This window comes from Pogona vitticeps, chromosome 6, assembly GCF_051106095.1.
Source record: "Pogona vitticeps strain Pit_001003342236 chromosome 6, PviZW2.1, whole genome shotgun sequence".
NCBI classification, from domain to species: Eukaryota; Metazoa; Chordata; class Lepidosauria; order Squamata; family Agamidae; genus Pogona; species Pogona vitticeps.
In genome coordinates, this window is record NC_135788.1 from 115,583,471 (window position 1) to 115,600,721 (window position 17,251).

At 40.5% G+C, this 17,251-nt stretch overlaps 1 protein-coding gene across 1 annotated transcript; it reads right to left on the reverse strand.

The window, feature by feature from the left end:
• Window positions 1–3,811: 3,811 nt before the first annotated feature.
• LOC140708310 (vomeronasal type-2 receptor 26-like) lies at window positions 3,812–16,351 on the reverse strand. The gene is made up of 5 exons (XM_078378444.1): window positions 14,036–16,351; window positions 10,889–11,749; window positions 8,405–8,632; window positions 7,071–7,197; window positions 3,812–6,479 (listed from the first exon to the last, which is right to left on the reverse strand). Exons 1-5 carry the CDS (start codon window positions 14,360–14,362, stop codon window positions 5,578–5,580), a joined length of 2,445 nt encoding a protein of 814 aa, XP_078234570.1. The 5' UTR covers window positions 14,363–16,351; the 3' UTR covers window positions 3,812–5,577.
• Window positions 16,352–17,251: the final 900 nt, after the last annotated feature.

The following is a 17,251-nucleotide window of genomic DNA, read 5'->3' on the forward strand; positions in this document are numbered from 1 at the left end:
CAGGGCCTTGATCAACAAACACTACAGTTTGTGCAAAATACTCATTCAGTGGCCAAAATCTTGTTGCTTAGTGTATTAAGTCAAACTAGTGTAGGCTTACTGAATCAATGAAAACCTGATGTGTCAACTTCTTTGTACGCTCCTTTGATTCAAATTCCAATTTTCTTTAGCATAGTAAGTCACAGTTAAAGTAGGCCCATTTGAGTAATGGAGTTTACATAATAGTTGAATCACATGATCTCCATTGATTAAACTGTCTTACTCTCATGTGATTTACTACACTAAGCCACAAGATTTTGGCCACTATGTTGTAAAACAATACATTAGGGAGCCCTTAGTGATTCATGCCGACTTTTCGGATATTCATTCATATAAATCATATAAATTCATATAAATCTACTCATTTAAACCCAAAATTCAGGGTATCCCATTTTAGATCACATGTCATAAAGGCAGGAAACTAAAAACAAAGGCTTATACCTGAGCAGATGAAAACATGATCAGGAATGATTTTGTACAAATTTACACAGTTGTGCTTGGGATCAGCAAAATGGTATGATTAGAGATGGGGACAAATATAAAAATGGATCAGTTTTTCTGATGAATATAGCCTATTTGTCATATACAGTGGTGCCTTGCTTAACGATTGCTTCGCATAATGAAAAATTCACTTGACCATGGCTTTTTTGGAGCGATCTTGCGCTCCGTTTAACAATTTTCCCTATGGGAGATTTTCACTTAACGATTTCGGGACCATGCTTCACATAACAATTAGGTTTTTGGTCCCCTTGTTTCGCTTAACGATTTTGTTACAGCCCCATTTTCGCTATTTTTAAAATATTCTAAAATGTTTAAAAATGTTTAAAATGCTTGGAATCGTTAGTGCACCTAATAAAACCTTTGTTAAATTAATTTGGCTTTGTTCTGAGTCTTTTTGAATTGTTTTGTGAATTTTTTTCTCCCCCATTGAAATGCATTGAAAAGGCTTCAATGCATTTCAATTGGGGAACCACGTTTCGCTTAACGTTTTTTCCTATGGCGATTTTCGCTTAAGGACGGTACAGTAATCCGTTCCAATTGGAACAGATTATGCGGTTTTCAATGCATCTCTATGGGAAATGGTGTTTCGCTTAACGATGTTTTCACATAGCGATTTTTTTTGAACCAATTAAAATCGTTAAGCAAGGCACCACTGTATTTGTTGATCTGTATTTGTAAAACTTTAAATCAGGACGAATATGGCTTGACGAATATTTCCTCGGTTTTATTCGTTGATCCATTCATATTCGTCTATATTTGTTACCCCTTTTGGGGGCTTCTTTGAGCTTGCTGGCACCAATTCGAAGCTCTGGCCAATCAGGACATAGATCCTGGCATGTCCGGCAGTCAATAGCGCTGCTGAAAGGTGTATCTACTTTTACAGATGCTTCGTATAAGCTTTTCCTATCCAGCCATTCCCCACTTCTGTTCGCTCTCTGGAGTGAGTACAGTTGCTCCTTGCTGACTTACTGGTGTTGTTGCGGTTTCGCTATTGGGGCAGCAAAGCAAAGACTTATATTTTTCTTTTTCATCATCATTCATCAACTTGGGGAGGTAAAGGTAAAGGTAAAGGTTCCCCTTGACAATTTTTGTCCAGTCGTGTCCGACTCTAGGGGGGCGGTGCTCATCCCGCTCTTCAAGCCATAGAGCCAGCATTTGTCCGAAGACAATCTTTCCGTGGTCACATGGCCAGTGTGATTTAGACACGGAACACTGTTTACATTCCCACCGAGATGGTACCTATTTATCTACTCGCATTTGCATGCTTTCGAACCGCTAGGTTGGCGGGAGCTGGGACAGGCGACGGGTGCTCATTCCGTCGCGTGGATTCGAACTTACAACTGCTGGTCTTCTGACCCTGCAGCACAGGCTTCTGCGGTTTAGCCCACAGCGCCACAGTGCCCTCCTTGGGGAGGGATTTCAGGTAGCTTAGGCTACTTCTTTGGAAGGGCTTGATTTTATTTCAAATTCAATCAATCAGACCTTTTTTTCCCCTGGAGACTCTCTCTCTCTCTCTCTCTCTCTCTCTCTCTCTCTCTCTCTCTCTCTCTCTCTCTGTGTGTGTGTGTGTGTGTGTGTGTGTGTGTGTGTGTGTGTGTGTGTGTGTGTGTGTGTGTGAGGTGTATGTGGGGAACTGTCATCATGTGACTGTGGGATCTCTTTTCCTTTATACTCAGTTTTCAAAAGTTTATTTTAGGAGAATAATTTTTTTCCTTTCCCCAGTTTGGTTATGTGCGTGTCCGTGTCTAGGTGGGAGGTTTCTTCAGTTTTCAAAAGTTCATTTTAGGGAGACTTGTGTCTCTCAGGGAATTTGGTGGGTAGGTGGCTGGATCCATCATTCCTTTTTTCTTCTAAAACTTATTTCGGTGTGTGTGCATCTGTGCCCGAACCACAGGGAAGGACTTCACCTGGTGAAGGCTCCATTCGCCACCAACATTACTGGAGCTCTGTGGGGACTTTGGCACTTGTCTGAGAAGAAAGACAGCCAGTTGAGGAGGATTCAGCAGAGATAATGGTACAGGAATATCTGGCTGAGCCCCCTCAGCCCCCCCCCCAGTCAGATCCCTTCCATTACTGGGCAAGGAAACTAATCAGTTGTCCAATGTGGCTATGGAACTCCTTTCCACACACCCCACCAGTGTCCAGAGTGAGTGTGTGTTTTCCCATCTCAGAGACATACTCCAACTACACCGTTTGCATTTGGATTCCGTTACTGTGGAGAGACTGTCATTCATCAAAGTGAAACTTCCCTTGTTGGGCTTCCCCTCACTGAACCCAAAGAGGTAGGGCTTCAAGGAAAGTCTCTCCCTTAACGCACTGCCTGCCTGGGCCCACCTCTCTGTCCACCCATCTGCCCACCTAGCCACTCTCCAGTCCTCCTGAAAAAAATAAGACCTGCCTACTTGCCTGCCGGCCTGTAAACCTGCCCCTCAGGCAGAAGTCCAGCTGCCCCGATTCCAGTTGACTCCTTGGACCAAGTTCCAACTAAGTCACATCAGTCCAGTGGGCCAATTTTTGTAGAACTCCTGCCTGCTGCTATTTCCAGGCGCTTCACCGGGATAACTGCTGCCTGCTTATATATTTTGACTATATAACTCAGGGGCCCATGATTCAATGTTCACCAAACTTTCAGGAATTGTAGGAAAGTATCTGAGGAAGCGTCTCTGCAAATTTGGTATCTCCAGGTCATTGGGGGGCAGGTGTTATAGCCATTTAAATTGCAGATGAATCAACTGATAGATTCATCAATTTGTTGAAGAATATTCGTATCTTCATATTCATTGATCCATTAACCTTGATGAATTACAGATCAAAACGAATCACCATTTTTTAAAAAATTCGTCCCCATCTCTAGTTCTGATTTATCTTGCTAGCATGTTGCTAGTATTTTGCCTTATTCGGCAGCGACACATTGCTATGTTTCCGAAACCAATCCCCCTGTAAGTCGACTGAAGTCGTATTCAGTCACTCTAGCATCCAGTATTATCAAAACCCTGAAAGGGGAGTGCTTAGCCTCTCTTCTTGCATTCCCTGTGTGAGGAACAACATCTCAAAGAAGAGAGGTTCTTGCTTGTATGAAGGCTCTACATGTGAGCAAAAGTCCCAGATTTGTGTTTTTAAAACAGTGGTACATGAAAGTTCTATGTTTCTTTTGTGCCCTTTCTTTCATGTAAGCTTTAGGTGCCATTTCTTCTATTCTTTGTCTGTCAAATAGCCTGAGAAATGTTTCATCCAATAGTGTCGTGAGGAGTTCCTGATGTATTACCTTTGGGGTTATTTTTTAGATATGTCCCCCATGGTTTTCTTGAAGATTCCCCCCTTTGAGTTTCTCTTGTGGAAAGACTTTCATTTCTTGGATTATTTTTGTGGCCTGCCTATTGGACTAAATAAAAAGAAGGCATCAAGTGAAGACAAAGGAAATCCCCCCCTTTTTTTGTGGTTTTGTAGTTTGGGGTCAGGGAGGTTGATTGATTTCTCCTTTATCACTTAGTTTGCTTAGTTTTGCAATAGAGGGTTGTGTCTGTGTGCTTTATCTTGTCATTTACGCACTCAGTGTGCGTGTGTTTAGGTGGTGTTTGCACTGAACTTTTCCCAGTGTCTGAAGAGAATTGGAACAAAAAAAGTCTTCCTTTTCGGGATGTGTACAGCTCACACACAATGAGACAGAAGTTGTGTCATGTGTATCCTGAAACTTAAAAAGGAAGTTTCTAACAGCAGCACTCTGTTGCCCACAATGACATCTTTCCTGTTCAATCTGACTATTGAATCTCTATTTTCCTCAGAATTTCTTCTACATAATTAATAGACTGGCCAACTTTCTAAATTCTGAACCTTGCATCTCTCTCAATACCGGAGTTTGTATGCCAATTGAAAGGTTGGAATTGTTATTCCAGGATGGCAAGGTAGTGAACACATTGGCATACAAGTGGCTTGTTGGATGTTCACTTATTAGTCATAGGATGACCTCTGCTCTTCTAACAATAATGGTAGCTATGTACCTTAGCTATCTTTCAAGTCATATTAAGCAAGAAATTGCCATAACTTTCACCCTTTTGATGCAATGTCTCCCCATCCCATTGTCATACATTTGGCAATTCCCCAAAGTCTGTACTTGGACAGAAACTCTCCTTTAATGGGGCTTAATAATGAATAGCTGGATGAATATCTTGGTGATTTAATTATCTGGCCGCAGAGCCGGAGGTTGGGGACACGGTGGCGCTGTGGGTTAAACTACAGAAGCCTCTGTGCTGCAGGGTCAGGAAACCAGCAGTCAAAAGATCGAATCCACACGATGGAGTGACAGCCCGTTGCTTGACCCAGCTCCCACCAATCTAGCAGTTCGAAAGCATGGAAAAATGTGAGTAGATAAATAGGTACCACCTCAGTGGGAAGGTAACAGTGTTCCGTCTCTAGTTATGCTGGCCACGTGAACACAGAAACTGTCTTTGGACAAACGCTGGCTCTATGGCTTGGAAATGGGGATGAACATCGTCGTGAAGCGGATTCGTCGTTATACGGGGTAATCGTCCAGCGGGCCACAACTGCATTTTTTATATATGCAAACCACAATATATATGTGTATGTGTTGTTTTTTCCTGTTTCAATTTGTTCTCACTTGATATGCTTAAACAGACTAACCTGACTATATCTTCTAAAACAACAACATTCAAACCTTCATTCTTAATCTAGAAGTTTCAAGATGCTCACTAAGAATGGGAATTTGAAGTAGGAATAGAGGATTTCCACTCCTTTTAATGATTCAAGTCGTTGTGACTTTCAAATAATGAAATAAAGATGTTCTGCACCCTTTCAAATGAGCCTTTTCTTTACTTTTATTTAACTAAATACTTTGTTAAGAGTTATTGTGCATCGCAGTGATGGAGTGTGAGGGACATATATGATGCAATGGGTAATAAAGTAATCAGGAATGGGAAAAGAAAGGAAAGAAAATATCCTTTGCAAGTATATGATTCATTCAGTCTATGCCCTCATCACCAGGAAACCTTTACTGAATAAAGACCATTAACATTCGAATTCTTAATGCTTTTTTCTTATCAGCTTCTTTCTGTTGTTCAAATCAGACCTTACCAAAATGATGTAGCATTTTGGAAAAAAGATGCAAACCAGCAATCCAGCACTGGAGGCCAGGATGGAGAAGATCTCCACAGCCACCATGTATTTCCCCTTGGTGCTCAGATAGGTGGGCACAAAGGAAAACCAGACACTGCAGAAGACCAACATGCTGAAGGTGATCAGCTTGGCTTCATTGAAACTGTCTGGTAATTTCCTGGCAAGGAAAGCCACAAGGAAACTGCTCATGGACAAGAAGCCTAAAAAGCCTAAGACAGAGTAGAACATGATTGTGGATCCATCATTACATTTCACAATTATCTTGTCAGCCATCGAGTTCATGTCAAGATCTGGGAAGGGAGGAGAGGTGGCCAGCCAGACAGCACAAAGGCTGGCTTGGATCAAAGAGCAGAACAGAACAATGGAGGTGGCCATTTTCCACCCCATCCATTTCCTCATCCTGGACCCTGGTTTGGTGGCCATGAAAGCACAAACTACCATAATCGTTTTGGCTAAAACACAACCAACTGCTACTGAGAAGATGAGTCCAAAAGCTGTTTGCTGAAGGAGACAGGCCACTTTTCCAGGCTGTCCAATGAAGAGCAGAACACAAAGGAAGGAGAGCATCAGGGAGACAAGGAGGGTGTAAGAAAGGTTCCGGTTGTTGGCTTTGACTATTGGAGTGTCCTTGTACTTAGTGAATATCCGAAACACCAACGCTGTGATGAGAAAAAGGGAAACAGCAGAGCTAGCTAGACCGATCCCCAAAGGTTCTTCATAAGACAAGAAGCTTACATCTTTGAGAAGGCAATCATTTCTCTCCTTGTTGGGATACTGATCTTGTGGGCATTGAAAACAGTCATCCATGTCTAGAAAAGAAGTATTGGGTTTGAAATAGGGCTACCCTGTATTTGTTTCATTGAAATAAATGAGGCTGAACATTAAACTGCCATGATAATGAAGTAAATATAGAATTTTACACCCATAAAGTACAGTGGTGCCTCGCTTGACGACGATAATCTGTTCCAGCAAAATCGCTGTACAATGAAATCGTTGTCAAGCGAAAAAAACCCCATTGAAATGCATTGAAAACCGCTCAATGTGTTCCAATGGGGGAAATACCTGATTGTGCAGCAAAGATCCTCCATAGGGCGGCCATTTTGCGGTCCCTGTAAAGTGATGAATCGGTCCTGAAAACAGCGGGGAGCCATTTTGCAACCCGCCGATCAGCTATTTCTAATCATTCTCTAGCGAAGAAACAGTTCCCGAAGCAGAGAACTATTCATCATCAAGCGAGAAAACCCCATATAAACATCGTTTTGCGATCGCTATGGCGATCGCAAAAAAAACCACCATAAAGCGAAAAAACCGTCATGCGGGGTAAGCGTCTAGCGAGGCACCACTGTACATCCAATATACCTGTCAATGTATCTGGAAACTCTGAATATGGAACTGCTTACCCTTGAAGTTAGAAATTTTCCCTTCTGGACATTGAAGGCAATTGTAGCAACAAAATGGGCTCCCTTCTTTCCTGGCTTTCCTGTAACCTGTGCGGCAATAGGCATTACACAGAGAAAGAGGCTGTGCCTGTTTTGAAGGAAAGAGGAGAATCCTTTGTATTTTTAATATGGATTATCGCTCTGTTTTACTTCCTCTGTATCAGAACTGGGCAAGCTATGTTTGAGATTAATGAAAGGAAGCAAGGGTGATATTCTACGAAGCTTTAAGACCTGTTTTACACCAGGGTTGTGAACCTGAGTTGAGGGAGTCACCATCAAGTCAGATTTATGTTGCACTGGTGACTTCACTCAGCCCTGACTATGGTTTTAGTGATTTGGACTTGACTCACAACCCACTTGTATTCTCCCTTTTTTTCTTGCGGAAAAAAAACTTGCATTTAATAGGGACTCAGACTTGGGACTTGGCACCAAAGACTGGGACTCAGACCTGGGACTAGAACACAAAGACTTGCCAACATCCCTGTCTTACACAAACTGGCAAATGGCAGACAGAACCCAGGCACATATTTACATTTTGATGAGACATGAACAGGGAAAGATCTGTCAATTTTGATAAATCACATTTCCAGTTTTTTTTTAAATCTTGAATTCTTTTGATCTTAAATATGAAGAAGTGTGTGAGGATTCATCTTAAAAAGGAAACGGAACAGAAACTTCCTTCCTTACATTCGCACTGTCAAACCTGAATAGGTACAACTGTCCCCATCAGGGACGGGACCATAATCCACCTTCCTGTCAGATGTTCAAAGCAAGGAGCCAATTCTTGTGGGTGAAGGATAAGAGGCAATCCAGTTTTTATCCTTTATGCTTGAGCTGTCTTCAAACGCAGCCCCAGGTAGAATGCACTGCAGTAATCCAAATGGGATGTAACTAAGGCATGTGTCACTGTGGCCAGATTAGACATCTCAAGGAATGGACACCGTTTGCCTACCAACTTTAAGTGTGCTAAGACCACCTCTGAAACCTGTTCTTTCAACCTTAGGGTTGTGTCCAGGAGAACACCCAAGCTGACTTTTCAGGTGGATTATAACCCCGTTCAATACAGGCTGAATCCCTATCCCCTAATTTGTGTTTTGTCTGACCAGGAGCATCTCTGTTTTGTCTGGATTAAGTTTCAGTTTGTTTGCAACCTCCGACATCTATTACATTTTTTTCATTCCAAAAATGAAGAAAGTAGTGAATATAGGTAAATTCTTATTACAAATGAACTGCAATGATATTCTGGGACCCTAGGGAAATGACTTCCAAATCCATATACATATGTTGGCCCTTACCAGGTTAAATCTGCTTGGCCACACAATATTTTCTTCCTGAATGGTGAACATTTCTCCATGGAATGCCATGGGATCTAATTTTCCAACTCTCACTCTTAGAAAGGATTGGTTTGTGAAGGTGACCCAGTTGATAATGTCCAATCCTGCTTTTAATTCTCCATGTTGATTGAAGGAGACTTTTGCTCCAGCACTGTTATTGAATGAAGTCCTTCTCAAAAAGTGGTTGAGCTAAATTGGAAATGAAAACTAATATGAGAGGAGACCAAAGGGAAGAGGGGAGTAATTCATATTGTATAGAAAAGAATGATAATTCTTGCTACTTGTAATTGTTAGGCAATGAGTCCAGAAAATGTGTTAGAAATTCTGCTCAGACAGTTGCTTTACAAAGATGGGATATTATGTGCTCAAACATCCATAACCTGGGAATAGAAGCATCATCTTGTTGCAGCACAGTTAAAGATGTCTAAAACATGTCACATTAGCCTTTTAATTAAGAATACCAATAACTAAAACCTGCATTGCAATAAAAATGTTAAATAGTAGGTTAATGTCAGTAAAGCAAAATCCAGAAACCATGGGCAGAAATAGTTTAATTTAGAGATGGGCATGAATCAGGAAAAAAAAGGAATTCAATTCATAATTCACCAAGGTTCACGAATCACAAATAACAAATTTATGATTTTTTGTCTGATTGATTGAGGAATCAATTTGTTGATTCATTTTGACTTTAAAACCCTATAAAACAGCCCCCCATGCACATAGAGACGCCAAAATTGCAGGGAGCATTCTCCTGACTCTTCTCTACAAGCCTGACAAGATTGGTGAAGGTTGGGTTTAGGACATCCAAGTTATACAGCTACAAAATGGGTCCCTCCAAGAAAGTGCTTTTTAGCAACTGGCTTGAAGGAACCCAATCTTTAACAAACTGGGAGTGATTGTAGAGGAGATTCAGGGGAAGCCTTTGGTGATTTGTCTTTAGGTGCATGGGGCACATTTTTATAGCCCAACTAATCGAACAAAAAAAAAAATCACTAAATATTCACTGGTTTTCTATTTGCCGGAGGCATCAATTCAGATTAATGCAAATCAACAAATTAGTGATTTTGATGAATTTTACAACTACTTTTTAAATTCTTGCCTTTCTCTAGTTTCATTATATAGACACATTTGCTCATTTTATTCTTTCAGTTTCCTTTTTAAAAAAAAATCCTGACCTATTTATGGATAAGTACCTGCATAACTTCCAAAAAAGAAAGTCAAAGTCAAAATACCAAAATCCAAAATCCATCGAAAGAAATAATGTGATTAGAAATATGTATTTGCTCATCCTATTCTTCCTGTTTCATTTTCCAGTTTTCCCATTTAGAGATATGACAAGATCATGCAAACTTTGTCATTCTTGGGAATTTAATTAATTTCAACATTACAAAACTCCCAACTCAGACTTCCCCCTGTATTTGCAAGATTTCCCGAAAATAATTTCATTAAAATAAGAGCCTGGTCTCACCCACCACGCTTAGAATTTTTTTGTCTGTAGCTCCTAACAAATTTTGCTCAGCTTAATGCCGTGTCTTGGTGAATCCTGCACAGGGTTGATCTCATCCTGTACAGGAATTACTATGATTCTGCACCACTTTTCATTTCTCCAGCACCTTCCTGCAATGGAATCCTGGTAATTCTATGCAGCTTGACATTTGTTCATACCAAAATGAGAAAAAAAAAGTCTCAGAGAAGTCCCATTAGATTTTTTTTGAGACATTACTCATGGGTTTAACATATAAAAAGTCAAACATAATATTAAAATAGCATTAAACCTAAAAGGAAAGGAGCCAATTAGATACTGTATTGTGAGTTTCAAGATGGGTCATGTACTTGGTTCTCTTTCAGATCTGCCCAAATCCAGCTTTCCTCAAGCAAAGCATCTAGACAGATCAGCCCAACATCTGGCAGATCAAATTATGCATAGCCAGAAAGTAAAATAACAACAACAATAAAACAGTATGGAAACTCAAAAACAAATGGCTTCATAAAAAGTTGAAAGAGGATTCTGAGGGCATGCCAAAGTATGTAGTAGGGATCACCTCCAAACCACCCCATCAAGAGTAACCACACTGGAACTAGTGAGGATCAATTTCCTCATTTTTGCTTTTCTTCCCATTAGACATGGAAAATATAGAATTTTTCTAAAACGGCCTGCCAATAACAGAGAGAGAAGCATTGTTCCCCTTTAGACCCTGTTGGATTCACACCATTAAGACTCTGAATTTCTTCAATCAGCCACTTTCAGATGTCTTTGACCAAATAAAGTAGACTAGGCCTCCTGACGTTGTATCTGCCAAAACTGAGATCCAGATGTTTTGTGTGATAAGCAAATGTGCCCTTCATTGAACATCGACTAGCACAGACTGGGTTTTATCTTCTTTAAAATCACCCTCATGCTTGTTACATATGCTCTTCTTTCCTTTTATGCATTCAGGATCTTACCTGCCATGGCTGTTTCTTCAGAACATCCAGTCTTGCTTCATACACTTTTGCTCTGTGTTTGATTTGAGATGAATGCATCTCATGCAAGGCATGTGACAAAGCATAGACGGCATTGTAGATGCTGTAGCTGTGACTCGTCATTTTCATTTCAAATACAGAGGCAGGCAGGCTCTCCAGCTTCTCCTCCCCAGTGCAGATTGACCGAGACTGAATGTCTCTCATTGAATCAGGGAATGAGCATTGGAAGGCTTCTTCCCAGAAGACCCAAATAAAGCCATCATCTCTTTCCAAGGTAGGATTCCGGGTCTGAAGAAAATTCTGAAATCCTGATACATCCTCAGAATGAACTGAAAAGGATAGTGCACCATGGAGGAAGTCTATGCTTGAGCTTCTTTGAAAGGGAAGTGATGTAAAGTCCATCTGAACAGTCATGATCCAGACCTTACCTCTTGTTTTTATTGATATACCCTCATACTCTGACAAATCAGGAAAGGATCTCAAAAGTATCATGGCATCAATTTCACCATGAAGTATCACCACATTAACAGTGCTGCTCATAATCACACGGCAAGTTTTTATCCCCTCTTCTATCATTTTACCAACGTCGTTTGAATATGTAATTACTGGGCATCTTTCTATGAAATCCAAGCAGATACCTTCCTGGGCAAATTTGGGGAGTATTTCATGGATGAACCTCTCTCCATTGTCGTCATTCATTGTTGCCACCCCAATCCACGTCCATCCAAAATGCAGCAGGAGTTGAAGAATACCTTGATACTGATGGTGTCCATTTGGGAACATCTGGTGATAGAAAGCAGCCTGGGGATTTTCAGTGACCAGTGGAGCAGAGCCATATATGAGCTGAACACAGTAAAAGGAAAGGAGGACATGGAAAGAGAGAATTCCATTTTTTAAAAAAAACACATCTTCAATGTGGGAAACCTCTGCTTAACGGTTGTAGCTTCATTCTGTTTCAGTGATGTGCACACACTCCTCAACAGGAAGGATTAGCTGCAAACGGGCAGGGCAACCCTTCATTCTGCCCTTTTGCTTAGAACTAGAGCATAAGGGATGTGGTGGCACAGTGGGTTAAACCGCAGAAGCCTCTGTGCTGCAAGGTCAGACGACCTGCAGTCGTAAGATCGAATCCACGCGACCGAGTGAGCTCCCATCGCTTTGTCCCAGCTCCTGCCAACCTAACAGTTCAAAGCATGTAAATACAAGTAGATAAATAGGTACCACCTCGATGGGAAAGTAATGGTGTTACGTATCCAGTCGCGCTGGCCACGTGACCACGGAAACGGTCTATGGACAAACGCTGGCTCTACGGCTTGGAAACGGGGATGAGCACCATCCCCTAGAGTCAGACAGGACTGGACTAAATGTCAAGGGGAACCTTTACCTTTACCTAGAGCATAAGATCAAAGAGTTTCTTCAGCCAATCCTTGTTACGATTAGGTAACTAGTACCTAATCGTAACCCAGAGACCACTGGTAATGGAGCAGCTAAAAAATATTGTAAATAAATAAATAATAGTATCCTATCCGAATTCTCACGACATACTATGTAATCTTGCTAATAAAAAGAGTTCTCAGAGCATTGCCTTGAGGTTCCGCTGGCTTGGACATCTGTGGTTGACTCTCCTTTGTACTTTCTCTAAGGCGTTTAGCCTTCCTTTTGTTCCGTGATCACCTACACTTCCAATGTCTGGTAGCCAAAGAACATTTCAAGTCCATTCCTAATGAACTGTAGTTTCAGAGAATGTCCTGGAATTCCAGAACAAGAGGTATATTCTGCAATTCTATGCATATAGACAGAGTCATATAATGATTGCCCATACACATCTGAGTGAACACAATTGATATATGTAAGCAGAATTGCACCAGTCTCTTTGCGCACTGAAAGCAGCATAGCGTTCATTGTCATGATTCTGCATTATTCATGTCCCCATTATCCTAATGCAACAGGGACTCTACTAAGCCCTTCAGCAGCCATATATGCAATAGTAATTTATTCATAAATTCAATTATTTTTTTCTATTCATATATTTAACTGAGAAGCAAACGTTTCTGTGTGTTTGAGTGTATTTAACTCATTAGCTAGCTATTCAAATGACGCTAAAACCGAAAGACAACATAAAACCACAAAGTGGAGCATTGATTGCTTCTTCTACCAATGATAATGGCACTTCTATAAGATAGAGATCGGGATAACTGAAGTTGAATTAATTTGCTTAATTTCTTTGGTCACAAGGAGAGAATGTCAGGCTGAATTTTGGTGAAATATACTGTATTTTTCCATGTATAAGACTATACTTTTGTCTAAAATCTTTAGACTAAAAATTGAGGGTCGTCTTATACAGTACATGGAAGTAAGCTGAGGAGAGAACAAAAACAAGTGGAGGGGAAAGCAGGCATCAAAGTGATCCTGCAGTGCTTTGATCCCTTTTCCCATACACTTGCTAAGCCCCACTTAGATTTCTTAATTTTGGATTGAAAAAGTGGGGGGGGGGGGTGTCTTATACATGGGGATATACACGGAAAAATGCGGTATTTGCTCTTGTCTCCCCTTTCTCTGAAGGATAACCCATCAATAAATTCCACATTAAGAAATATTTAAAACCATATTACATCACTTTTTTCTTAGATAAAACATTGACATCAAAGTTCAAATTAATGCAAGGCAATAGAAAGATGCTCATAACCGTGATCTCACTACATTTGGTGGGGACACAGGAGAGGGCCTTTTCTGTTGCTGCTTCCAGACTCTGGAACTCCCTCCCACAGGAATCCAGCCTGGCCCCATCTTTCTTTTCTTTCCGCAAGCAGGCAAATACCTTTCTCTTCAGGCAAGCTTTCCCTACATGACAAACTGCCTGAGTGGAGTTTTTAAATGAATGGTTGTACCTTATAGCTGTGAATGTGTTTCTGGTGGTTGTTTTGTTCACTGTTTTTAGAGGGGTATTTGTTTGATCCTTTTAAGTACTTGTATACTTAGTATGTTTAGTTCTATATATTGTCTTTATGATGTAAGCTGCCTTGGGTCCTTTTTACAAAGAAAGGCTGGGTTAAAAATATTTTAAATAAATAAAATATATATATTAATTCATCCAGCAGTATATAAGCAGCACGCTTTGCTTTGCCTTACCTGTGGAAGCTTAAAAGGCCACAGGATGTTTGCCATGTTGAGAATGACTTGAGGGTTAGGTCCTCCAATGACTGCCATGAGATTGTTCTCAGTATCACAATTGTAATTGGGCATGAATTTGCCCTTTGCAGACAACATTTCCAATGAGGCATGATACGTCCAACTTGGAATGAAATAGCTGTTATAGATGTGGAAGCCGAGGGTGATGTTGGGTACTATCTGTGTGTTTTTGTTGATCTCCTGGACAGCGAAAGCCAAGGACAGGACATGCTGGTAGATTTGAACCATGAATCTAGAATTAGAGGGACATGCTATATCATCGTGCATTTAACTGAGAATAATGTGCCACATTCCAATCTATTATACATACCAACCCCAAACCACAGAAGTCTGAAGAAATAATGTAATCACTCAGTGACTGTTATCTTCCCAAACCTGTTTGAAAAGATACTGCTCAGCAGAAGATTGTTTCTAAACGCTTCTCCCAAATGTGTTCCAGACATAATCACATTTCTTTCCAGGTTTGGAGTGTTCCTGTTATCTTTGATTTACAAAAGAGGTTTCGGCATTCAAGACAGATAGACACATCTATCATTCACAATATCAAATTTTGGCCCACGGTCAGTTACTCGCTGGGTGTTTTTAAAAGCCAGTTAAAAACATGGCTATTCAAGCAGGGCTTCCCTCCAGTCAACTAAATCTCTCTTATTTTTTTCCCTCTTATGCTATTCCATCTTGGTAATCTAGTCTTTAAATTAATTGTTCTAACTGAAATTGTAATCGAAATTTTGTATAATTTTATTTATCTTTTTATACTGTGCCCTTTTATTTTGTAAGCTGCCCCAAGTAGACATGATCTAGAGGGGTGGGGTAAAATTCCAATAAATAAATAAAATAAAATAAATACTTTCAGTTCTTCTTTTTCTTTTTGTATGTCATCAATGCCCAAGTGTTAATTTAGATGAGTGAAGAAATATCAAATTCATGTTCTTAAGACTATAACAGGGATTGATTTAACCACCTCCACCAAACCTGTGCTCTTTATCATTAGGAAATTTGAAACAATCAACCTGGTAATGGAAGAATACTTGGGATGTAAGATACAGGGCTGGTATTACTCTAAAGAAAAAACAACAACCGAGAAGCCTACCACATACATAGCTGTAAGATTCATCATGCACTCAAAGATGCAATAGAGAATGCTAGTCAATCTCCAACTATTCAGTGGAACTCACACTCCTTTATGACTCAGCCCTTGAACAAAGGAAAGATGGGTGGCTTTCTCTGTGCTTCATGAAAAACAACATACACTGTGTCATCAAAGAGTTCAGGAGAGGGACGATTGTTGAAGGTCGCCAAAGCAGAGAATACATAGATCTGAGACATAATGGCACCGATGATGACGTCTCCTGACTGATGATGCTTGTGAAGAATAGGAAGAGGGTCACTGGTGGTACATTTTGCAATAGGAATCTGGCACGTCACCTCAGGCCAAGGCAATAATAATAATGGAGCAAATAACATTATTTTCAATGGAAGAGTTCCATTTACAAACCAGTTCACCTGCCGCCACATTATCTCCTGCTGGGTTACCACAGCCCGATTGAAATGGCCACACACCCTCAGCTGCTGTGTGGCTGACAAAGGATGCCGGATATTATCAGTCAAACTCAGCAGAGAGACACAGCATAGCCCCCCGAGGATCTCCAGGTCAAACTTGAAAGAAAGAAACAGATATTAATAACTTCCTCCAGCTAGTATTTGTCCATGTGCTGATAGTCCTCAGGGACTTACAGGTGAAGTTGAAGTCAAGATGGTTAAACTCCTAATTATAATGGAGATGAAGACTTACACAAGATCAGAATTCCCATGAAAGATTGAAGAAGAAGAAGAAACATTTTTATGACATCTCAGGAAAAATATAGTATTTTTTTTTTCAAGAGATACCAAGAGACACAAACATTTGTCTCTTTATTACAGTTCATGATTATACCACCCTGATGGGGACTGTGGGATTTGCTTTGTGCCTTCATAGTGCTCTGCTTTTGTTTAGATAGTTGCTATGGATGAAACTAAGGAAAAGTTCTCAGAAAAAATGATGGATTATTAAAGAAGAGCAACCACAAAAATGGGTTTCTTTCTTTCTTTCTTTCTTTCTTTCTTTCTTTCTTTCTTTCTTTCTTTCTTTCTTTCTTTCTTTCTTTCTTTCTTTCTTTCTTTCTTTCTTTCTTTCTTTCTTTCTTTCTTTCTTTCTTTCTTTCTTTCTTTCTTTCTTTCTTTCTTCCTTCCTTCCTCCCTCCCTCCCTGCCTGCTTGACTTCCTTCCTTCTATTTTCTTTTTGTAAAAGTATGTATTCATAGGTTACATCAGTTCACCTACTGGAGAACTGAAAGGTCTAAATTAGCAGAATTGCTGCAAAAATTGTTTGTGCAAAATAATCATTCAGCGGTCAAAATCCTGTTGGTAAGTCTAGTAAATCACACTACAGGAAGCTTTTTGAATCTATGTGGGTTTGGTGTTTCAACCCCTCCATACGTTCCATTGATTCAAATAGACCTACTCTAACTGCAACTTACTTTACCACAGTAGGCCAATGTTAAAGTAGACCCATTTCAATCAATGGAAATTATGGAGGAGTTGACTCACCCCATGGAGTCAGTGGGCCTGTTCTTGTGATTTACTATGTGAAGCAACAGGATTTTGACCACTATGTAGTAAAATCATCAATTAAGAAACCCACAGCAATTTAGACAGGCTTTAAAGGTAAAGATAAAGGTTCCCCTTGACATTTTAGTCAGTCGTGTTTGACTCTAGGGGGCGGTGCTCATCCCCGTTTCCAAGCCGTAGAGCCAGCGTTTGTCCAAAGACACTTTCCATTGTCACGTGGCCAGCATGACTAGACACGGAATGCTGTTTGCCTTCCTACCGAAGTGGTACCTATTTATCTACTTGCATTTGCATGCTTTCGAACCACTAGGTTGGCGAGGAGCTGGGACAAAGCGATGGGAGCTCACTCCGTCACGTGGATTCGATCTTACGACGGCTGGTCTTCTGACCCTGCAGCAAACAAAGGCTTCTGCGGTTTAGCCCACAGTGCCACCATGTCCATTCAGACAGGCTTTACCAATATTCAGTTAATATCTCTACTCTTTAAAGACCCGAGTTAAGGTGTGTCCTTTTGGATCACACACCATTAAGCTAGGAAACAGAAAATGA

Bases quoted from the DNA above. Each gene is read 5' to 3' on its own strand.
- LOC140708310 (XM_078378444.1), bottom strand. From the start codon at position 14,362: ATGCACGATGATATAGCATGTCCCTCTAATTCTAGATTCATGGTTCAA. The intron at 11,750-14,035 runs GTAAGGCAAAGC...TACTGTGTTCAG, and splicing joins GGCCTTTTAAGCTTCCACAG to CTCATATATGGCTCTGCTCC. The intron at 6,480-7,070 runs GTAAGCAGTTCC...CTTCTTTTCTAG, and splicing joins GAAAATTTCTAACTTCAAGG to ACATGGATGACTGTTTTCAA.